The sequence below is a fragment of the Macrobrachium nipponense genome, chromosome 25, assembly GCF_015104395.2.
Source record: "Macrobrachium nipponense isolate FS-2020 chromosome 25, ASM1510439v2, whole genome shotgun sequence".
Classification (NCBI taxonomy): domain Eukaryota; kingdom Metazoa; phylum Arthropoda; class Malacostraca; order Decapoda; family Palaemonidae; genus Macrobrachium; species Macrobrachium nipponense.
This window is the reverse complement of record NC_087214.1, coordinates 62,661,445-62,686,789: the sequence shown is the minus strand read 5'-3', so window position 1 is coordinate 62,686,789 and position 25,345 is coordinate 62,661,445. Positions and strand designations below refer to the sequence as shown.

The 25,345-nt window shown below is 37.6% G+C and overlaps 1 protein-coding gene across 9 annotated transcripts in view; it reads right to left on the bottom strand.

Annotated features, from left to right (window-relative positions):
- Positions 1 to 3,289: 3,289 nt before the first annotated feature.
- Positions 3,290 to 25,345, bottom strand: part of LOC135199444 (monocarboxylate transporter 12-like) — a 95,354-nt gene continuing 73,298 nt past the window's right edge. For 8 of the 9 annotated variants that reach the window (XM_064227492.1, XM_064227495.1, XM_064227489.1 and 5 more), the window contains 11 exons: positions 18,884 to 19,003; positions 16,501 to 16,644; positions 15,832 to 15,974; positions 12,957 to 13,160; positions 11,325 to 11,487; positions 10,201 to 10,357; positions 9,540 to 9,621; positions 8,694 to 8,846; positions 8,243 to 8,408; positions 7,323 to 7,523; positions 3,290 to 6,908 (listed from right to left, as the gene is read on the bottom strand). In XM_064227492.1, coding sequence (XP_064083562.1) covers positions 6,754 to 6,908; positions 7,323 to 7,523; positions 8,243 to 8,408; positions 8,694 to 8,846; positions 9,540 to 9,621; positions 10,201 to 10,357; positions 11,325 to 11,487; positions 12,957 to 13,160; positions 15,832 to 15,974; positions 16,501 to 16,644; positions 18,884 to 19,003 — 1,688 coding nt within the window. In that variant the 3' untranslated portion in view covers positions 3,290 to 6,753. The remainder of the gene's footprint in view (positions 6,909 to 7,322; positions 7,524 to 8,242; positions 8,409 to 8,693; positions 8,847 to 9,539; positions 9,622 to 10,200; positions 10,358 to 11,324; positions 11,488 to 12,956; positions 13,161 to 15,831; positions 15,975 to 16,500; positions 16,645 to 18,883; positions 19,004 to 25,345) is intronic. The other variant, XM_064227497.1, reaches the window with a different exon arrangement.

Sequence of the window (25,345 nt, the reverse complement as noted above, 5' to 3'; positions counted from 1 at the left end):
CACACAAGACAAGGCGTGGTGATCCGACCTCCAGCTTAATCGGGTAGTTAATTCTCATGATTACTCCCCGAGTAAGTGAAACGGTAATATATATAGTAGTTTAAAATACCTTTGGGTACTTTAAGGTTGCCCTAGTAGACTTCAACGTAGGCTAATATGGCATGCACTAAGTTTTATCTACAAATAGGGCAATAAATTTCCTTAAAATACTTACCGATAATGGCAGGTCCAATGACTAAACGAGAAAATCCGTAAAATGTCAAACGAGAAATGAAAATGGTGGTCGGCCACGACTCGAAACAAGAGCCGCGAGAAAAACAGATTACATCTGAACACCTTCACTGCTAACCAATGACTGAGTGTCAAGTTCGAGAAACAACAATTTTGTTTAAAGTACGAAGTCGGCTCTTCGGGAAAAATGGTTGTTAACTCTCAAAGGCATCATAGCTACTTTATTCTGACTTTTAATATTTTTTCCATAAGTGTTTACGTATTTTCATGAGCCTGCATCGTAATTGTAAGATCCCTGTGGTTGTGAATACTACAGATTACAAATGAAGTGTAGGTACTACTTTCCATAATCCCGTTCATAGTGTTGCACAATGGCTCGATAATTACAGTCTATATCCTTCTCTTACAGCCTGAAGGATGGCTTAATCTCTTTAATCATCATTCGTACTTAAAATGCAAAGCACAAACACTAACACCGATGAAAGGAAAAGAAAACACAATATAGTTTCATTTTTAAAATCTATTTTTACAAATATGAAATCATAGCTGCCAATGTATTTTTTTTTTTTTTGCTTTTTTGTTTTATTTTCTCAGCCGAGTCACCTGCAACATATAAGGATGAAATAGAAGCGTCTGTGAATCTATAGTTTTCTTTTTTATATATAATATAACTATGGACGAATGAAGGTTACGATAGAAAGATGAAAGAAGTTGCCTTATGTCTAATGGATTTTTAATAGCACAGAGCTCACAGAGCCCACATTATGGGAAGTGACTTATACGAGTCGTATAAACAATCACTTTGATAAATCGTTTATATTTTATCTAAAGCCATTATAAAAGTTATCCACGTTAAGGGAGCAAAGGATTAATGGGTATATATATATTTCAACCCACTATTTATTCATTCTCCAGGAAATAAGATAATGGATAAGGCTATTTACTTAGTACAATACTATGTAGTACTATAATCATCTTCGTCCGTTAACACGTCCTTGGTTGGAACTTTGCCAAGAGTCCATCTTCCTTTAAATAACTGCGAACCTGTTTTGCTGCATTTAGGTTCTGTGCAATTATTTGTCCATTTTGTTCATTACCACAAGATTTGATAGGAAGATTGGGAAGGCCTTTACATATTTGTTTCTCCAGTACTAAGCGGCATGGTGATATAACATACTACATATTCAACAACTCATACGTCATGATGGCAATGATACCTCGGAATTTATTTATATTTTTTGTGGTCGAGGAATGTAATACGTTGGCATTTATAACAGCATCTCGATACAATGCTTGGAAATATAACCGCTCGAAACCCAAGAGGTTAAAAGAGTCATGTTAAACTTCATGTGTATAAAATAAACATCATCAACGGTTTTCTGTTTACTTTTCCCCTTTTTATGGCGTAAGACGTGAAATGGTTAATTGCACTTGTCCCTGGAAAACCTAATCCAGGACTGGATCTCTGTATCCTTCCTAGTTTTCCCTGGTGTCGTGGGACTTGTTGTTAGGTCTACATCAGGCTACTACCTTCACTATTGCTCTGAGGATTAACAGTTTGTCGTACTGCCTAATCACATACACAAACGGGCCAGGCCTTCCATATACATTCCTATTTGCCTGACACATCTCTAGTAAACAGGCCTGTTTCTTAATACAAGTGTTACTCCATTGTTTATTGTATTATATAAAGCCTCTTCTGGGGTAAACGAGATATGTAGCATATCTCCCGTTCGGTTGACTTCAGCCTAGTTACAAAAGGTACTAAATTCCGGGTTCCGAGTAGATATCTTTGATTATGCTTGAGCAACTTTGGAATGGCGATTCCAGGAGTCTGAGACGGGAATACTACAGTATACTCTGATGGATGATGAACGATCATAACTGCTGAGTATTCATGCTTATAGAGGCATCCGCTTGAGTTTTTTCTTGAGTTGCTATAAATAATTATACCTGACTTTCAGAAGACGTGTTTATTCTAGTCTAACTTTGTTCATTGTCATAAAAAGCTGAGCGTAATATAGCACAGAATTTCTTTTGAACAATGGCTATTTGCTTCTTTCATTTGCAATGGAGTTAGAAACAAAGCAGTACAGATATTATGATGAAAAAGACCAAAATAGGCCTAACCTAACATTCTTTCTTCGTACACCCTTAATCAAAATAGGTCTAAATTTAAAGACCTATAGCTGCAAAGTCGCTATATTTGGCCTATAGCACTAAACAGAGGACCTTTTAACATCGAACTTATATTATGGAAGGATGGCAAAAAAATATTTGCAGTTGAAGGAAAGTGGAGTGACATATTTTGGCCATCTTTCCTGCTTCCTACGTACGTTCAGTTTCCCCGCCACGTGAAGTATAACGATTCTTATCAAAAGCGGAAAAAATGGTTAACATTTTTGCTTGTACAAAACAGAAAGATGCTACTACTGCTTCTCATATTATTCTGAAACGAAAAGCTACATATCTGCATCACATTGTCTTGGTGATAACATATTCGTAGTACGCTCTGTTGTGCAAGTAACAAAAGACTTCGTGAAACGTTTGAATACAACTATTCGATTTATAGTGTATCCCTTTAAGTGCATTTGTTGTGACTTGTGACTTCCCAAACCACAGCATTTTTTTCTATTTGTATTTTTTGACTCGTTATTCTGATGCTCTGATAAAACATCTTAAGAACAAGAACCATCAATCTCCATTTAAAACTATGTAACTTTTACAGCTATAACAATGCTGTTGTAGCTGTACTATATTTTGCCAGAAGGTTTTTTAAGACATACCAGTGCAATGATATCAATTCATCTGACAGTGTCTTATCAGGACTGGTGGCACAAGACATACCAGTGCACTTTTGCCAGAGCCTCACCATGACTGGTCGTTGTAATTTTAACAAATAAAATGTCTTACAAATACCAAAGCCAGTATACTTATGTCAAAGGAAATCATGGCTTGAAGATATTCAGTCTGCAGAAAAGATGGATAACACTAAACATACTAAAACAAAGAAATAAACTACGCCAAACACTGCAGGAGTGAAAGAAAAGGACAAAAATCAAAATCATAACTTTGTTAATAGGCAGTCTCTTATTTTGAGCTCAAAACTGATTATTCTTGTTATATACTAATTTGATTAATGGTCTCCGTCACATGTGAAAGAACCATCAATGTTAACTGTAACTCCATATAAAAAGAAAAAAAAGTAAGTCAGCATCAAGGTACACCAACGTCTAAAATCAGCGTCATCATCTTGTGGATCTACAGGAAAAGTTAAAATATTGACAATGTGCCAATACTGTGTACTTTTTTTTTTAGCACTATGTAAATTCTGTTCTTTCATGTATATATAATATTTAGGCTTTATACATAGATATCAACCTGCAGTAGAAAATGACTATACTTATTAAAACAATACCTTGCAATGCACACACTGGGGAAAAAAATCATACAAAATTGTACAACTCTCCAATGCACATCACAGCCGCTATTAGACACTAAACAAAAAGCTTGATTATCATAAGTACTATATGAGCTACGGCATAATCCCGTCAACCTGCGTGCTACTCGAAAAATGGAACACAACGGCATCGGCATCGCATTGGAGAGTCCTTGTTGGACGCTGCTTTCATACTACGTAGCCATTCACTCGCCACTTAGGAATTCAACAAGATACACCTGTTTCATCTTTACAATCCTATTGCTAGATATGTGTGTGTGTGTGTGTGTGTGTGTGTGTGTGTGTGTGTGTGTGTGTGTGTGTGTGTGTGTGTGTGTGTGTGCTATCAGTTCCATAAGTCTCTTGACACTCAGAGATGTTGGGACGAGACAAGATACAATTCTCTGAGTATCTAAATGAATCAGCGATACAGATACAGATATCAAGCAATAAAAGAATCAGATAACACATATGTATAACAAGGTGCAATTGCAGACAACTGCACCTGCTGCCCTCTTGTGCACTGTTGTAATAAATGAAAGCTTTCAAACATGGTGTAGGAAGATGAATTACAGCGGCACTTCGCTTTAGCAGATACTGTAGCTACAGGGGTCTGAGGTTGTACAGGACTTGTAAATATCTGAGGAGGTTTTTCCTATGATGGACTAAAGAGTCTGTTATGAAATGTATGCAACAGACCAGAGCATTTGAAACCTGCATTAACTTTAGCCGGAGCATGAAACTCTTCAAGTATATTTTCATACACAACAAAAAATGCTAAGACAACATGACATACCATGACATACTTGGCAACTGTTTCCAACAGCAGTCTGGAATTGCTACAGTATATGTACATCAATATCTGTGAATTCGGTGTGTATGTAGTACCTGAAAGCGAGGTGCTGCTGTAACTACATAATATATATATATATATCACAATTCTAACCTAGTTTATCCATGACCTGCAGCTTCTGAGGCACTTTAGTTTAATAAAGGAAAGTGACTGAAGTTACTCTACCTGTTAAAAAAAGATATAAAAAAAGAACCCCTTATCATTACTCATATCACATAGAGATTTTGTTGGGATATAACAGGGATGTATTTAAAAAATAAGTTTGGAATCATAAGGGTGCATACGGAGATTGCAACCTGGGGATTTTACAAATCCTTTTTTTCAGCATTGTATGCCAAGGAATCATTAATAAGTTCACCCATATCAACAGTTGTAATATACACTACACATACTATCCCTTTCTGTTGAAAAGTTTTGTCTTAATGAAGACAGTCTTTGACATTTTTTAGATTTTCCATGCATTAAACTCATGGATTGCAGAAGTAGAACATTTATTCTACTTCAAGTTTCAATTCATAATGTGTATTTCATGTTCAGGCAAATCTTCTGACTCATGCTGTACACACACAAACATTCAAAACAAGCAGAATTATACATAATACAAGTAGAATTATACATTACATACTGTAGTATTTTGAAATTAACTGTTGTTTCTGAGAACATTCAATGTCAAAATACTAGAATCAAAGTTAATACAAGGACCAAAATATTTAAGAAACTGAATTTTAAGTATTGAGAGCATTTTGAAGAAATACACTTTTGTGTTCCTGGATTTACAGGGAAAAACAATATTGTCTCTCCATAAGACATTACGGTATATTACTTCCAGTCTATCTACTATGTACGATCAATTTGGCTTTACTTTTGTCTTTTTCATTCTTGTCATTTTTACACACTGACAGGTGACACCTGGGCCCAACTAACTCAACAACTTCATTACAATTCAACAGCTGTGCAATAACCAATAACCAAACTGACCTTGCAAACATCGCTGACCAGAAGTGATATGCTGTACGTACATAGCAAAGAAAATCTACATTCTCTACAGTTCAACATCCGTGCCTCTCCTAAAACTACTGAATGACTTCATTAATCTCTACCAGCTCTGCGTCATGCTGAAACATATACTCACACACACTTGAATATACATATACTGTATTACTCCACAGTTCATTTTACAGCTTTATACTGCATATGGGTACTCTAGTCTGCGTAAATTCATTCATGGTCCCAATAAATGATATATCAGTTATTCTTAGATGCACAAATCATTCAGAACTACTATTTTTCCTTACTAAAACAAAGAATACTTGATGCACGAGAAAATGCAATCCGTGTTTATAAAAACTTAACAAAAAATATTTTAAAACTTGTCTTGTAATCAAGTAGGAGAACTCTGTTACATAAGGGAACTGCATTCACCCCATATCAATATATAGAAGCATATTATAAAACTCTTCACACACTAAGGTAAAACTTGAGGCAAACAAAGGAAGACTTTACCAAGATTTCTTTGCATCTTGAATTCATGGATTGTTTTTTTTTTTTTGTCTCCGACGTTTTAAAATGAAGGCTGGGTGCAGTGTGCCAATTTATCCACAGCCACCGCTAAACAAAATCAGTGTTTCTCCATAAGTATTTCACTGTTTACATCATACATATCTTAGAGCACCCACTTTCTCAGCCATATCACTGGTACTCCAGAAGGAAGTAGGCAATTTTCATAACACAAAATTAAAAATGAGAAGACGACATACGTAGTTCGAGTCACTAACATTTACTTACAAACTTCCCCACACACTCATTTTCTGGTGCATATCTATGACATACCAACAGGAATTCATACACCTTTTAAAAAAATATGTGATTGAGAGCTGAAGCATTTTTCTCCAAACATAATTCACCTCATTTTGTAACTGTTTAAACCTTACCTTACATTCTGCCTGTCTTTCTACTGTTATTGTGTATATGTATAGATGTATGCACAGACATGCTTATATGTATTCATACACGTACAAGATTATAGAGTGAATTACCTATTCCATTAAATACATGACACTTCTGTGATTTGATTCATACCCACAGATTTCTTCTCAGATAAAACTCAAACGCTAATCATAACATATGTCTGGATTAAGAGTAAACATTTTTCACTTAGCCTTAGCAATCACAGTCTGTTGTAGCTGACAATTGGCTGTAAAGATCATCTCTTAAAATAATATCAACATATTCAGTTGGTGTTGGCAGTAGCTCTCTTTGCCAGTTTCTTGGCCTGGACTCTCCAGATGCAGGGGATGAAGAAGAGCATCAGCCCGGAGGCTGCGATCATGCTTCCAGCAAGCAGGAAGCTGCAGTCGTAAGACTTTGTGATGTCGTACAGGACACCTGCAAGGTGAAAAAGACATCTGGAAATGGTTTGTGACTTCTTACATCTATCTTGTGCAATAAAATAGCTGCTAAACTTGGATGCTTGTGGGGGGGGGTCTGATAAAATGGCAAAATTTGACAAGTTACAGACTCTCTTCTTTAGCACATACTTGATTGTACTGCCTATAAAGTTATAAGTCAGTTTATGAGATTTACAATAAAAGCAAACATTAACCTTCTAAACAATGTAGTCTAGCCATAAACTGCCATAACAATGAAGCTGATAATGAAGGACGTTTGACAAGATGTGAGGTTACTGTACGATGAATCTTTAGGAGCTCTTTCGAATGCAAAGATTCAATGACTTGAGGGAATTTTGTGAAGACCAAGTTATCTTCAAAACTTCACTGCATGCTAAGAGTTCTATCTTACCACAAATTGGGGGTCCAATCAAGGATGCGATTCCTTGGAACATGAGCAGAAGACCAAAGGCGTTAGTGAGTCTCTCCATCCCCAGAAGGTCAACTAGAACTACAGAGGTCAGACCAACATACGCTCCTGACATTGACCCGAATATAACTGCGTATAAAACTTGAGCCCAGTAGCTGTAAAACCAGATGCTGACGCAAGTTCCTAGGGGAAGAAGGAATACAAGATACTTATCCATTAAAATACTTTTATGAAAACCATGCAGAGTTATATCACAGAAAGACTGCAGACAAATTCACAATCTTGTGAAAAAAAGTTTGTGTCATACAAATCCACAATTATATAGTAAACTGTTCTACTATGTAATGATAAAACAGACTTTTGAACACCTATTCATCATCAGTGTTTACATTTTTTAGTTTTCTCTAAAAGAAAACTATTGACATGGCTTTGTCTGTCCGTCCGCACTTTTTCTGTCCACCATCAGAATTTAAAAACTACTGAGGCTAGAGGGGCTGGTGTTCAAAAATTTTTGCTTCTGTCTTTTAAATAGTAATACAGTTTACTATATAACTGTGGATTTTAATCACACAAAAAGAAATACTTCTGGTAAAGTATTTCATAAACTGAATAAATAACTGGGACTTTCCTAAGTTAGTGACCCCCAAAGGGTTTTAACCTGGTATGTATCCACCTCTGTGGCATGTCTAGTACTACAAGCCCGTTGGGGATTCCTGTAAAAACACAAACAAAAGACTGTAAATATCATAAAGGTAATGATCCCCAGGAAATATTAGTCCTAGATAACGACCCTTGAAAACCCATGCGAGTCACTACCTGGGAAAGAACCAATACGTAACTACCAACGGTGTCTCGTTTACAGCTGAAGTCAACTTGAAAAGACTGTACTCCTCATCACTTACCAATCCCACAACATGTTAAAGCGATATTGTAGAGATAAAGGCGGTTGACCCATGACTGGTCAGAAATGTAGCCCAACACGATACGGCTCACAGTGTTCGAAATTCCCACCACGGCTAACAGGAAAGACGCCTGGCTCTCGGGAATGTCGTGGGTAATGGCACGGTCCTGTAATGGAAGGTATGCGAGTTCTGTAAACAAAAACTGACGGTCCTTTTTATTTATTAGTTAGGTCTACACATTTACCCTTGACCTTATGTTAAAGTTATAGCGGGCAGTCCGCAAACTACTTCATATTTCATGATAAAAAAATTCATTCTTCCAGTACACATCTGGGATAAAGCTTGAATTTCAAGTCAATGGCCCCTTTGGCGTACTCATTCCATGTGAATAGGTTTCATCTACTGAAATAATAATGATAATAATACAACATAACATGCCAGGTGAACTTACAACAATAAAGATATAGGGAGCATTAAAACCGATGGATGTACAAAAGTTGGAAAGGGCAAAAAGGATGAAGATTCCATCTGTGAGAAGGCCCCAGTCCATGAGGTTCGTCATGGCATCGTGTGTCTCCCTAGAGCACGGAACGCATCCACAGACCTGCAACGCACGAATTGATGAACCTTACAATAGCCAAGTTTCAGGAGATAAGATAAATAAAACTATATTTACTTTTTACCCGAGTGGGATTTGAGTCCAGAACCTTTGGCTTTAATATATATGATCGTGTAGTTTAGTAATATGTCCATCAGAGATGAGAATCAGAGGTAGATGGAATCTTTAATAGCATCCCCAGGATACATTTACATTGACCATTTTGTAATGCAGCACTGCATCAAAAGTGAATTCCAAGTATGTGGAAATATGTTATAAGGATCAAACAACCCAGATGGGCTTTGTAAAATAAATAATGAGAAGTTACAACGATATCTCAACATGAAAAATACCAAACATATTATCAACAACTAAATCTTTTCATGTATAACTGTCAATTGGCCTGATAACCCTTGGTTATAGCCCTGGCTTACCTCGGCAAGTCATGAAATCAAATCCCAATCAGTGTGAAGTAAAGGTTTAATGAAATAGGAACTGTTGCTAAAATTAAGTTAAAGAGATAAGGAGGTTTAACAAAAAAATGTGATAGTTTTTTTGGAGAAAGAGAAAAACCCAAAAACGAGTATAAATAATTTGAACCAAATAATGATGAGTGAGAGGATCTGCCTGACAGCACACTCCACCTCCTTTCAGTATACTCTTCTTCCCTTTGCAAAATCACCTCACGATCACACTAACCTTCGTCTCCTCTACAACGGCTGCGGTCTCTTCGAGATCAGGGATCTTGGTGACTGAAGCCCTGTAACTTCCAGGATCCTGTCTGTATGAGAAAGCATCAGGAGTTACTACTGGGCTGACTAATGGTAGGGAATAGGGACGCCCGAGTCTCGACTTCGGGTTTGCAGGAAGGTAGGGTCTACACCAAGTGAGGTATTGTCTAAGAGGTTAGCGGGAGGAATAAGTTGCATTAGCGACCAATAGTGATATTGGTACTGTACAGATGTTCTTCTCTAACTATACTGTTATGGGCTACAGGCTGCTTGACGCAACCTATGCTAGACAAGTTGGACTATTGAGAATCCCTTTGGAACTCTCACACTTTTTGTTTGTTCCACATTAGTTGTTGTCAGTCTCATAAGTTGTTCAGACACTATATGGAGATTCACTGTTGTGGCAACATGCAGATTACGGAGCCTTGTCAAGACAAGATGATTTTCATTCGTTTGTTGTGATTAAATGACATTATTAATGTAGCAGTTTAAAAGAAAATATTTACGTCACTGATAAAAAATGTAGTATGTTACCAACGTTCACAGTAATTTACTTAAACTTTACATTTCATCATTTTCCATCAAATGGGAAGAGTTAGAACACCTAAAGCCACAGAGTTAAAACTTACTTATACTCAGGGATATTCAAAAGAGACCCACGGTAGAAGATGTCCTTGCGATACAGGAGACCCGACCCATGGTGGGACGAAGGGAGGCTGCCACTCTTCTTGGCTTGGAGACGAACGCTGTCAAGGCTGATGATCTGCTTCTCAGAAGCTGGCAACACTGCAAAGCAAGGTCACAAAAAGTTAGAATCATTCCTCATCCCTCTCGTTACTGCTCATGCTTCTTTCATACCTACAGGGAATCAAAGTAAGTCTGTTATTTGAAAAAAACTGATATCCTGATCTCATCTACCAAGGAAAACTCTGTTCTAAGTTGACAGTTTCAAACAACTTCTGCAAGACATAGTACTTTCTTCCTCTGATGACCTTATAGTTTTCTCTCTAAGTGAAAGAGGCACATTCTTTACCCCTCATTTTGCAGCCAGCTGTTTTCCCACTGAACAGATTCTGCTCTGAACATGAGGATCAAGTATAAATGGCTGCAAGACAGAAGGTGGATTTTTCTTTTGTTAATGCCCCCATGTCAGTCTGAGGCAAGGACAGTCTAGAGATTGGGAAATCAAAGGAACTTCAAGAAATTACGGAATCAAAAGATATTCACTGCTGGCCTGAAAAATCTTGGGCATAAAATAGTGAAATCCTTGGACACAGGAAAGTGTGAAACCCCTGAACAGGTAAGAATGAAACTCTTGGGCAGGTAAGTGAACACTTTGGACAAGACAGAATGAAAACTTTGGACAAGAAAAGAGTGAAAACCTTTGGCAGAAAGCAGCGTAAGCCATGGATAGGAAAGAGTGTAAATCTTAGACACCTTGAACAAGAAACAGTGAAGGCTTTGGACAGGAAAGAGTGGAACTCTTGGTCAATGTATCCCTGGGAAAGGAAATAATGAAAATTTGGAACAGGAAAGAGCATAAACCAAGAACAGGAAGGAGTGAAACACTTGAACAGGAAAGAGAGAAACTCCTGGTCAATGAAACCGTGAGAAAGGAAACAATGGACAGGAAAGAGTGAAACCCTTGGACAGTGAAACCCTGGGAAGGTCAAGAATGAAAATCTGGGACGGTGACACTCTTTGGAGAGAAAGTGTCAACCTTGGACAGGACAGGAAAGAGGCAAACCCTTACATGGTTGAGAGGCAGCCATTCTTGCTGCATCTGCGTTGATCAGATTCTGATGGATTGGGTTGAGGTTTCCGTGAGAGGCGATTCTCTGGATGTTGTTTGAGGTGTGGCTCTGGCTTATAAGGTTCATGTCACTCATGTTTTTCTTGAGTTCTTCGCCGGTCAACTGGAAGAGAGAGAGAGAACGTTAATTTGAAAGGCTGAGGAGGAACTGGAATTTGTCATTTTTCAAAAAAAAAAAAAATGAAAACTTTTTTTTATAGCCTGGCATTTACAGAGAGAATTATTCAACTGAAGGACTGGCTTTGGGTCAAGCTAAATGATGAGATACCTCCAGCTTTGCAAATGTTAATTAAACTCATGAGAACATATATTATACAACCAAGATTCAGGAAAAACAAGAACTTCAACGTGCTGCAAAAGAAAAACAAATCATTCTCAAACAAACTGTCCTAGCAGGCAAAAACATCTTTTCAGTCAACACGCTTACTAACAAAAACAATTTGAAGAAGCTGGGTCTCACAATGAGTCCTACTTGGCTGAACTTTAAAATGAAAGCTGCAGGGATAATAACTGTTGAGCCTAGTTGTCTTTAATCACTCCATGGTTATTTAGAAAATCAAAACTAGTAAATAGACCATTATATGGATGAAATGAAAAAGCTAGGTTGTAAACAGACCAAATGAAAAATTTTAATCTTCACTGTATAATGATAGCCCTAATACAATGCAATGCAATGCATTACTACCTTAATACAATTTTTGTATTTTAATAATTTGCTTACATTTCCACTTATTTATTTATTTGATAAATATGTTTTTCTAATAACTGATCTCCTCTTCCTGTTACTTCTTTCAACTGAGTGCCATATTGTTTGGAAGCTTGAATTTCAAGTCAATGACCCCTTTGGTGGGTTTGTTCCATCTGAATAAGGTTCATCTTTTGAATAATATTAATGATACTAAATAACATAAAAATCCCACTGTCAACCAACAATTTTCAGGGTTGTTTTCAATGTGCAGAAACCCATACTAACACTCCACAGGACATTTTGAACATTTTGGATTGGGAAGCAACTGTTTCTAGGATAACAAGCCCACATACTACAATAAATTACATCAGCAGAGCACTTCCTACTTAGTTTTCACACTACTCAAAGGATGTCACTACAGGGATTGGTAGTGCAACATTGACTTCAACTGGGAATATTGCAGAAGTGAAGGCATGGGTAGTATAAGTCCTAGGTCAAATTAGGTTGAGATAGACCTGACTGGGTTTGTTATCTACTTCTATACATCTTGAAACTTTGAATTTGTTTCAAGCCCTCTTTCATGCCAATAAGGACCGATGCATTGTAAAATCATGCACAGAGTCTAGTTGCTCTGGGTTTGGGATTGGCTGAGAAAAAGTGAACGATATAAAGGTTCTACAGTAGACTAACAAAAGGATACAACTGATTCACAAGGCAGCCAGCTAAAGGGCACAACTATCTAGCTGGACAGCAGGCAAACAACACGGATGACATTACCAATAAGCCGACTTTCACCAATCACGTAATATCACATAGAAGCGCACTAGTAATGCTGCGACTCCCCCTTTACCACAGAAGACTTTTGTCGCATGTGTCCAAATTACCTGTATTACCTGTATCTTTGGCAGGTCATTCATGGGCATCAACTCATCTTGCTGGATCGGAACGCTCGACGCTTCAAGGTCTGGAGGGGTATTGGTGCCCGGGATGTTGTCCTCCACGGGCCTGAACATGGCGCCGAAGACCACGCAGTTCAGCATGATGCCCGAGATGATGACCAGGGAACTCTGCCAGCTGAATTCATTGATCTGGAAAGCGTCAAGACTTCGATAAAGGTTTGGCAATGGGTCAACTCGTCAGAATGCTTTACATCTAACTGAATCCTTTGAATGAAATCATAACACATTACAACACGAGGTCATTCATATCATTAAATATCTGCTACAATTGGCCTTAAAACCCATTCAGTTTTATCTCACTTGCTTTTGGCTTTAAGGAAATAAATTGCATTAATATCAAGGAAAATTTCCTAACAATTAGGCAAAGCGGCGTTCGCGAGTGAGCGCCGAAGCGGAAAGAAAGTTTTTTTTTTTTAAATCACAGCGCGCTTAATTTTCAAGATTAAGAGTTCATTTTTGGCTCCTTTTTTTGTCACTGTCTGAAGTTTAGTATGCAACCATCAGAAATGAAAAAATATCATTATCATATATAAATATTGGAATATATGACAGCGAGAAAAAAATATTTCATATATAATTGTATACAAATCGCGCTGTGAGCAAAACGGTTAAAGCTAACGAGTTTATTATTTTGTCGTTGTATTGTACACTAAATTGGGATGATTTTGGTATATAACAAATTGTAAAACGATCAAAGCAACACAGAGAAAATATTATCACAATATGATGCATGAATTCGTAACGCGCGAACGTAAAAAAAAAGTTTTCAAATATTCACCATACATCGAAATATTGTGCTAGACCCGTTTGTTGCAAAAGGAAGGTAATTGATTGAATATTACTAGACTGCAAGTGTTGTAGCTTACAATTGCAGTTTTCGACCATTTCGGTTGAGTTAAATTTGACCGAAGGTCGAATTTTTTCTATTTATCGTTATCTATATGACAATATTTCAAAACTGATAAAAGCTACAACCATGGGTTGTTTTTAGTTGTATTCTACATGAAATTGCGCACATTTTCATATATCAAACTTTATGTAACGGCTAATATAAAATGGTGCAAACATTACGACAATCGGACGAAAAAATTTCTGATTTTTTCGGAAGAGTTACCGCGCGGATGTAAGGAAAAAGTTTATTTCATAAATTCACCATAAATCGAAATATTGTGCTAGAGACTTCCAATTTGTTGCCAAATGAAGGTAAATGATTGAATAGTACTAGAATGTAAGAGTTTTATCTTACAATTGCGTTTTTCGACCATTTCGGTCGAGTCAAATTTGACCAAATTTGGTACTTATCGTTATTTATATGAAAATATTTCAAAACTGATAAAAGCTACAACCACAGGTTGTTTTTGGTTGTATTCTACATAAAATTGCGCACATTTTCATATATAAAACTTCATGTAACGGCTAATATAAAACGGTGCAAACATTACGACAATTGGAAAAAAAAAATTCTGATTTTTTCGGAAGAGTTACCGCGCGGACGTAAGGAAAAAGTTTTTTTTTATAAATTCACCATAAATCGAAATATTGTGCTAGAGACTTCCAATTTGTTGTAAAATGAAGGTAAATGATTGAATATTACTAATATTACTAGAATATAAGAGTTTTAGCTTACAATTGCGTTTTTCGACCATTTCGGTAGAGTCAAAGTTGACTGAAGGTTGAAACTTTGGCACTTATCGTTATTTATATGAAAATATTTCAAAACTGGTAAAAGCTACAACCATGGGTCGTTTTTGGTTGTATCCTACATGAAATTGCACACATTTTCATATATAAAACTCTATGTAACGGCATAATATAAAATGGTGCAAAAATTATGTCAAAGTGACGAAATAATTTCTGAGATGTGTCGCTGATGCTTTTTAGTGCAAGAAGAAAGAAATTCGCGCTTGCGCGCCTGGGTAACGATTGTAAACAAAACAACAGCTTGATCCGTGAACTCCCAGCATCCCTCAAGGTGGGTGATTCAAAAGTTTTTGCCAAGTAGGCCTATAACTATTTTTCCGCAAATTTTAAAAAGCACTTTTTTGCGTCGACGTTTCATACGTCAATTTGGCACCCAACAGACAATTTTCGTCGACGTTTAATACGTCCAATAGGCGTTTAAGGGTTTAATATGGTTACACACGCATATGTTTCAAAATTTGCAAGTTCCATGATTTATACATGCTAAAAGTTAAGTCAAGGAATATATGTCCACATTTACTAGAGATCTGCTGTATTTGCTTCAATTTTATGGCAGGAATAAGAATTCTATAAAATATGAGAAGTTTCAATTTGGCAAAAGCTAAATGAGAGATCAGACATCTTTTTAGACCTTAAGAAAAAAAACAAAAAAAGCAGCCTCACCCAACCTAAGTACTATAACCCTTGCCAGCATGACACTGACCACTTTAGGTATGCTACACCACTTGCACACTATTGCTTCCAAGACATCAAGTTCCTTCCTTTTAAGTACAGTAGCTTTAAGGGCTTCTTACTATGTACCTACCTCATTCAATGCAACTACATCCCACCCATATACTTGTACTTATTGAATACCAATGCCTTTCCTGGTATTAGAATTGTACCCTCCTTCATAATGTTCATACTACAGACATCTTACCTAATACTCTACTAGACCTTTATCTCATGCTGTGGTGAATTCCACATACCAAGGACCTTCTTCAAAGCATTTAAACAACAGACATCTTACCAAGTACTCTACTAGCTTTTTCTCTCATACTGTGGTAAATCCCACATACCAAGGACCTTCTTTAAAGCACTTATACAACAGACATCTTACCAAGTGCTCTACAAGAGGTGAGAAGGCAAAGGTGCCAATCCCTGAGCCACACACTGCTATGCCAGTGGCGAACGATCTTCTCTTCTCAAAGTAGCCCGTGACGCAGACGATGGCCGGGAGATAAATCAAGCCGAAGCCGAAACCTGCAAAGCAGAATCTGTTTTAAAATGGAATACAGGTAAAAGTGCAGATCGGAGAGATATTTCAATGGGGATACATCCTAATCTAATCTTCCCTTAACTTTAGGTGTCGTGCAAAAAATCATAGCTGAACACATGGGTAAAAAGTCTTTATGCTACATTATAATTAAAGCATCTATGAATATAAAGGAACACTCTAAAAAGTCCTTGAAAAATTAGTTTTCATTTAGCTTTGTGTGAAATTTATAATGATGTTTATAATTATTCGGACAGGTTGGTAGGTCTGCAGGGAATGAAGAAGGTCGGTAGATGTCGCAGCGTAAGGAAGGTTGGTAAGCCTGAAGAAGAGAATGGAAGCTTGTAGAATGGAGTAAGAAGAACAGGTAATGCCTGGAAAGGAACGGCAATGAAGTTACCTAGAAAGGAGTAAGACTGGCAAAAGTAGGAGAGAGTAAGAAAAAAGGATGTGAGCGACTGACTGCTGGGGAGAGGAGGTCAGGTGAAATTTTTGATGCGGAAATTTACTTACCGACTCCCAGGCCAATCGTAACGTACAAGGTCTCTACATTGGGAGCCCCTATCGAAACGAAGAGAGAGAGAGAGGCCAGAAGAGCACCTGCTATGGTTACCCACCGGCAACCAAACTTGTTCACCAGGATACCCGCCACTGGACCTGAAAAGATTTAGCTGATTTAGACCTCACACACCAATCGATAAATAAACAATTTGATGTTGAGTAAAAGAATAACAGATGGAGAGTTTAGATTCATATGGTATGGAACTGGACCAATTTCTGGGCCAAATGAGTGGAAAATATTCTTTTACAAAAGAGGGGGAGGGGTGGTACGCTTGTGCAGATTGTCATGTGACAAGGAGGGTTGATAGGTGCGCAAAGAAGGAAGGTTGGTAGGCCTGCAGGCGACAAGGAAGACTGGTAGGGGTGAAGAAGAGAGGGAAGGTTGGTAAGCTTGCAAACAACTGGTATAGTTGGCAAGCTTGCAGGTGACCAGCAGGGAAAGTTGGCATGCCTGTAGGCAATTGGTTAAAGTTGATAGGCCTGCAGGCAACTGTAAAGTTGGTAGGCCTGCTGGTGACAGGAAGATTGGTAAGGGTGAAAAAGAGAAAGAAGGTGGTAGGCCTGTAGGCGATTGGTAAAGTTGGTGGGCCGGCAGGTGATAAGCGGGGAAAGTTGGTAGGCCTGTAGGCGATTGGTAAAGTTGGTAGGCCGGCAGGTGACAAGCGGGGAAAGTTGGTAGGCCCGTAGGCAATTGGCAAAGTTGGTAGGCCCACAGGTGACAAGGAAGAATTAAGGTTGGTAGGCCAGAAAAAGGAAACAAGGATGATAATATGTGGATTATTATTATTATTATTAATGAACAAACAAATACAGAATATTTTCGCTACCACACTAAATAAAAACAACATTTTCTTGGTACTATTGACGACTCAACAAAATCTTTGCCAAGAAAAGTTTTAGTATTGTTCCTTGCTCAGAGAGAGAGAGAGAGAGAGAGAGAGAGAGAGAGAGAGAGAGACTGGCTGTTGTAATTGCTGAATCAAGGATGACAAACATTTAAAAAAACTGACGCAGCATCAGCATCTTCCTTAGAAAGTCTTAAGTCATAAGTATAGAGTTGGTCTTCTTAGTCTTCCAGTCTCACAAAGTCTCTCCGAGAATTTTGCAATCCCTAAGCTATTCTCCTATACCTAGTTGCTACGACCCACTCTAGTTAACTGGCCACCAGGTACAAAAATCCCAAGAGAGGTATAGAGTGGGATTTAAGAATATGACTTAAGTGAACTTATTGGTCATATATCTCCTTTGTTTTCATTTCATTCTATAAATGTAGATTGTTTGTATGGTGTTTTTACGTTGTATGGAACCAGTGGTTATTCAGCAAGGGGACCAATGGACCACGTCGAGAGTGAACTATTATGATCAGAAATACACATCTCTTACACCTCAATGGAATGCCCAAGAATCGAACTCGCGGCCAACAAGGTGACACGCTAACACCATAACGACCACACCACTGAGGCTGCTCTCTCTCTCTCTCTTTTTCAGGCAAATCTACGTTCAACATATCTAAGTTTTCAATGCATTCTATAAGTAGACGTTCTCTCTCTCTCTCTCTCTCTCTCTCTCTCTCTAAGCAATTCTACTCTCAACATTACTAAGTTTTCATTTCATTCTACAACTGCAGACGTTTCTCTCTCTCTCTCTCTCTCTCTCTCTCTCTCTCTCTCTCCTCTCTCTCTCCTCCGTGGGCGTAGTAGCCAATCCAGCCAAGCGGCCGGCCACCGCAAGGGGGCCATCTGACTCCATCGGGAATCCGGTGACTCAATCCCTTCTCACCCTGACTCAAGTTGAGGTTCCTAAAATGTTGGAGACAAGACTGCGTACTACTGCATCTTACGTTTGGCATCTTGACAGCCTTTCGGTCTGAGAGTGTCGTCGTCCGTCACGTGTGTTTTCTTTTCGATACTGCGTACTCTGCACAATTCAAGCTGAGATATATACTCTCAGTGCTGTGAAACACTGTGTATACATATACAGACATAAGTTGGTAGCATATGCCCTTTTCCGTCCTAGTCCTAACCCACCACAGTCTACAAACATTCAGATACCTATATATATTTATATAACTGTTCAGGTCAACAGAGGCACGATGGACGTCTTGAAATGTACCTAACTGTTTACCCTTCGTGGGATTGAACCCCGGTGTCTTCTCGTGCGAGGCGAGGTTAGAACTAGATGAAATTACTTGGAACTACATGATAAAATGACACTTCGTAACGTGAAACTATTTCGAGCTACACAGGAAAAATATAAACGGAAGAAATCAAAAGGAAATGTGGTCGTATCTGGCAATGATATGGAGGGACGGGTGTACCACGTGACGTCATCATACCTGAGCCCAGCGTCACCCCAACCAAGATGGAGGCGATCCAAGAGGTGGCAGCCTTGGTCGCGTCGTAGTACGTGACGAGTTGGACGAAATAGATGCCGAAGGTGTAGGTGAAGCCATCAGCTGTAGAAGAAGGAAGTAAGTGGTTAGAGATCCAATAATAATAATAATAATAATAATATAATAATAATAATAATAACAACAACAACTACACTGACCCGTTGAATGGCCACTCTTATGAGAGTAACCCTGATCTCAAGAACAAGTATGACTTTGGACAACACTTCATACGTGAAATATGACAACAAATGTAATCCTGAACGAGTACAATCTTGAACAACTCTACAGGTTCTATGGACAGCAGGGAGTGTACATAGGCACAAGAACATAGAGAAGGGATTAAAGAAGGGGATACTGGAAAAGTGAAGTGAAGAATTTTGTGAATAAAAAAAATTAAGAGACAAAAAGAAAAAAAATTAGGGCACTGAATGATGAAGAGGTGATAGGTAGTGTGTACATAGTATATGAACATCACAATCTCAAGAAGTCAAATAAAATAAAGCTGGGAAAAGTGAGTTCAGAGAGGAAGGTTCATGAGCAAGTGGATCTGAATTCATCACGGAAAGAATAAACGGTGACATCTTGCTTTTTGCAGTGGTTGTCAAATGAAGATGATGGAAGATAATCAAAGGGCTTTATACCTTTCTTTGTCTTCCTAGCTTAAACCCATTTTTATATGGGGTCGCCATTGCGAATGAGTCGTCTCCATCGATTTCTGTCCTGTGCCTCGTTCTCATTTATACCTTTCAACACCATATCTTCCCCTACACAATCACGCCATCTCTTTCTTGGTCTTCACTTCTCCCTTCTACCCTGCACTTCCATTTCCATTGTGTCTTCCAACATGACGTTCCTCCCTTCGTAACAGGTGTCCAAACCATCGAAGCCTTCCTTCCTGTATTTTCTTCGATATGTCAACTACCTTTGTCGATCCTCTTATACACTCATTTCTAATCCTATCTTCCCTTGTTACTCCCGACATCCACCTCAACATTCTCATTTCTGCTACATCCATCTTCTTCTCTGTTTTCCTCATACTTGCTGTTTCTGTTCCATATAACATTGCTGGTCTGACCACCGTCCTATGAAACTTTCCTTTCAATTTCAGAGGGACCTTCTCGTCACAGAGGACCCCTGATGCAGACCTCCAGTTATTCCAGTTACTCCATCCTGCCTCAATTCGGTGTCTACCTTTATACCAACGGAAGATAATCAAAGGGCTTTATACAAATTGCTGCAGAAATAAAACTTCAAGACTGGGAAAGCAGCGTAACAAATTGACAAAAGTATATCTTAGTTTTACCAGACCACTGAGCTGATTAACAGCTCTCCTAGGGCTGGCCCGAAGGATTAGATATTTTTACGTGACTAGGAACCAATTGGTTACCTAGCAACGGGACCTACAGCTTATTGTGGGATCCGAACCACATTGTATCGAGAAATGAATTTCTATCACCATAAATAAATCCTCTAGTTCCGCGTTGCCAGAGCCGAGAATCGAACTTCGGACCACCGGATTGGTAGCCGAGAGCGAAATGCACTCGGCCAACGTGGAACTAAACAAATTGAAAAAGAATTTTTCGTTTTTTATGGGAAGATCAACTTAATACCCTTTTCCAGCCCAGGCTTGAAAGAAACTAGAGAAAAAGGTATGTGTGGGATAGCGGTTAAAAAGAGCACAACTGAGTGGCTGACCAGGATGACCATGGTAAATATAGGCACGGGAAAGATTACAGGTCACGTAAAACGGAAAACAAAGACAAAATCCTAAATGATGACAGACGCATATAAATAAAAAAGCATTGGTATAAAAATGTTTTTGGATGAAAAATGAAAGCACAACAAATGTGAACATAGTTTCACCTTATAACATTTCAAGCCCATGCCGTGGAAGTGCAATGCTTTCAGCAAACATAAAAGTATAAATGTCACTTGTAATGGAGTTTCTCTCTCACACTCTCTCTCTCCATATCCAATGCCGGCATTGGACTTTGAGCCACCAGTAAATATAAAACATGTATCTTTATGCTCTGATACATGCTCTAGAAATATTGCCCTCATTTCCTCATCAGATTTATCCCTCTTTGCTCCATTGAAGTACCTGCAGGATTTCACATCAGGTAACCTCCAGACAATCTTTTAATCGAAGAGGTGCACTTCCTTCTGTTGCCTCAAACTTTGCAGCTGAATTGTATGGCATCCTAGTAGCACTGAAACATATTGTAACACTCCCAGTGTGTAGCTACACAATATTTTGTGACTCCGAAAGTGCCTTACAGTCCCTGGAAGTCTTTAATACTGATCATCCCTTGGTGTTGAAGATCTTGCAGTGGATCTTCTTGCACCAATATAGAGGCAGCATTGTTTCATTTTGTTGGGTTCCTGCCCATGTGAACATATCGGGAAACGAAGAGGCTGACAAGCTAGCCAAATCAGCAGCGCAAACTTTGGTACCGAGAAAATGCCCTGTTCCATATCGAGATACATTCTTTGATGTATGGAAATCCGTCCAGCATTTATGGGCACTTCAGTGGGACAGAGTAGGCCCCAATAAAATGAAAGAAATGACTAGACAGACACAACCTTGGAAATATGACCTAATACCAAGGAAGTGGGAGGTTGTATTGTGTAGATTACGTATTGGCCCCACGCGTTCAACTCGCGGCTATCTGATGGATGGGGAGAATGAGCCCTTCTGTGACGATTGCTTAGTTCCTCTTTTATTAAAGAAGCTGCTCTTCTCAAATATATCTGACAACTGTGCTGTCTTAGTTTATCATTTTTTTCCCCTTTTTTATGTTTTATTGTTATTTGTTCAGATTAATTAACAATTCTTTTCATTAGAATTTTATTTGATCAGAATTTTATTCTTATTTTTATCAGAAATTTATTTTATTATTTTTTTAAATCAAATTTATATGTATCTCCTTTAAAAAAAATAAAATTATTTAAAATTTTGTTTAATATATTATAAAAGTTAAAAGATCTCACTTAGTATTCGGCGTCGGTGACCCTGGTAGTTGTGACGCCAGAAAACTCACAATCAATCAATCTCTCTCTCTCTCTCTCTTTCTATATATATATATATATATATATATATATATATATATATATATATATATATATATATATATATATATATATATATATATATAGCTATATATATATATATATATATATATATATATATATATATATATATATATATATACACATACATATATTTATAAAGTTGTTTTTTTATAGATTGACAGACTTATTTGTCTATGTTATTTCCTTCCAGTTGTGCTGGATCTAATAATATAATAATAATAATAATATAATAATAATAATAATAATAATAATAATAATAATAATAATAATAATAATAATAATAATAATAATAATAATATAATATAATACGTTGCTTATCATTTAATTGTTTGTGTTCATATACATATGAACAAAGCCGAGCTCGTCCTCTTTATATTATTATTGTTATTGTTATTATTATTATTATTATTATTATTATTATTATTATTATTATTATTATTATTATTATTTAGTTCAAACACAAATACCGCACGAGTTAAATGGCCATCAACAACTTACGCCGATGACCACATATGGAATGAATAAAACTGAAAACAGATAACTTTGGACAAATTTCCAATGAATAAACATACAAACAAATGCAAAACGGAAGTGTGCCTTGTATAATGGTCGTCAGCTGTTGCGTGTCACTAATCAGCTCGTTAGCGAACTTAACGAGAACGAATCTGCGTCTGCGACCCAGAGGTCGCCTAGAGAAGTTACGAAACGATTGGGTGTCATCGATCGGTTAGTGTACACCTTAAGCCCCAGACTGATAAATGGGCGGATTGTGACCAAAATCGGGTGGATTGGTCCTCTGGCATTGGCCGATGGGCACACGAAGTTTCAGGGCAAAATAAAGAAAAGGATATAAGTTATGCTTGATCAAGAGGGTTTCATTGTGAGATGATTTTGTTTTTATGCGATTATTATTATTATTATTATTATTATTATTATTATTATTATTATTATTATTATTATTATTATTATTATTATTGGCAAAATTTACAGAATTTATTTTGTAGAGAACTTTCCCACTTCTAATACCTTGTTTAGAAACATCAGTGTGTCAGACAAGTAAGCCATTAGGAGAACTGAGGTAATTCTGTACAAAATAAATTCAGTATATTATTATTATTATTATTATTATTATTATTATTATTATTATTATTAAGAAGACGAAACCTCTTCATATGGAACAAGCCCACCATAGGGGCCACTGACTTGGAATTCAGAAAGAAGTAGTGTTAAAACGCTCATCTACGTATTTCTGACTGTATATATGAGCACTTCCATATGCGTACAGGTGACATCTGAAGAATTACTTTTACGTTTATAAAACAATATAAAAATTATACGCGACTCATTCCTTATATTAAAGTAATGATTCCTTTTGTGCAATGGAACATTCTATAAGGATTCTTCATTAGAAAGTGATGCTGTCAAAAGATTTACGAGAAACTTTATTCAGAGAGAGAGAGAGAGAGAGAGAGAGAGAGAGAGAGAGAGAGAGAGAGAGAGAGAGAGAGCTTAAAGCAACGATTCCTTTCGTGCAATGGAACATTCTATAAGGTTAATAATAATTCTTCACTCGAACATAATCCTGTCGAAGACTTACGAGAAACTTTATACAGAGAGAGAGAGAGAGAGAGAGAGAGAGAGAGAGAGAGAGAGAGAGAGGTGAAATGAAACAAAGGGGTAAATAAAGAGGATAAACAGGTGAGAGTGGAAGGAACGTAAACGGTAACAGTTTTATATGGTTTCCATCGTCACGTGATCTCTCGCTTTCGAGGGCCAAGGCTGAGTTGAGTAGTAGTAGTAGTAGTAGTGCCTCAGTCACGTTTTTCTTCAGTGTTAGTAGTCAGGTGATGTAGCTATGTATACATACAAATGTAAACCTTGTATACATATATATACATACATACATATGTGTATATATATGAAATTTGAGCTGCAATGAATAATATTTAGTGTCGGAAAGAAGTAAAGTGACCCAGAAAGCTACAATGTGGTGGAAATACAACAATTTGGGCTCTCTCTCTCTCTCTCTCTCTCTCTCTCTCTTGTACTCTTCTCTCTCTCTCTCTCCTTACTCATACATTTTCTGCTACACTCCAACTAACATCACAATCAACTAGCTCGATTAATGAAACGAAATGACATACATCAAGATAAACAAACAAACTTGGTGCCTTTCATCCTTCAGATACAAAAGTAAACAGATCAGTTAAAACAAATAGATAAATACACAGACCTCTACACTGATGTCTCTAACTGGATAGAAGAGCCAAACGCTTTGGCTATAACCACAAAACTAATCTCAAGTTTGGCCATGAACCAGTACTACACTAGGGCGCCCCGAACGATGGCGGCTTCGTTTGAGGATGTTTTCAAAACACTGGTATACTTGGAGCTTTGGCAAGTCTTTGAAAAAGATACTGGCTCCCAGATCTTTCACTGATCTTTAAAGACGTTGGATCCTAGACCTTTACCGAGTCTATAAAGACGTTGACTCCTAGATCTTTAACGAGTCTGTAAAGACATTGGATCCTAGATCTTTAACGAGTCTTCAAAGGCAATGGCTCCTAGATCTTTAACGAGTCTTTATAATAATGATGCCTAGATCTTAACGAGTCTTTAAAGACACTGGCTCTTAGATCTTTAATAAGCCTTTAAAGACATTGATTCTTAGACCTTTAAAGAGTCTGCAAAGACATTAAAGGACAATGGCTCCTAGAGCTAGACTGAGTCTTGAATGAGTCTTTAGAGACATTGGCTCCTAGGGTTTTTACGAATCCTTAAAGACGTCGACTCCTAGAGTGTTTACGAATCCTTAAAGACGTTGACTCCTGGAGTGTTTACGAATCCTTAAAGACGTTGACTCCTTGAGTGTTTACGAATCCTTAAAGACGTTGACTCCTAGAGTGTTTACGAATCCTTAAAGACGTTAACTCTTACGTTTTTAAGAATCCTTAAAGAGTTTACTCCTAGAGTTGTTTACGATCCTTAAAGCGTTTGACTCCTGAGTGTTTACGAATCCTTAAAGACGTTTGACTCCTAGAGTGTTTTACGAATTTTAAGACGTTTGACTCCTAGAGTTTGTTTAAACGAATCCTAGAGTGTTTACGAATCCTTAAAGACGTTAACCCTTCTAAAGGGTTTTACGAATCCTTAAGCGTTGATCTAAAGAGTGGGTTTTAACGAATCCTTAAAGACGTTAACTCCTAGTGTGTTTACGAATCCTTAAAGACGTTGACTCCGATGTCCTTTACAAGTCCAGAAAGACGCAGGATCCAGATCTCTGACGATTCTTCAAAGAACATTGGCAATAAA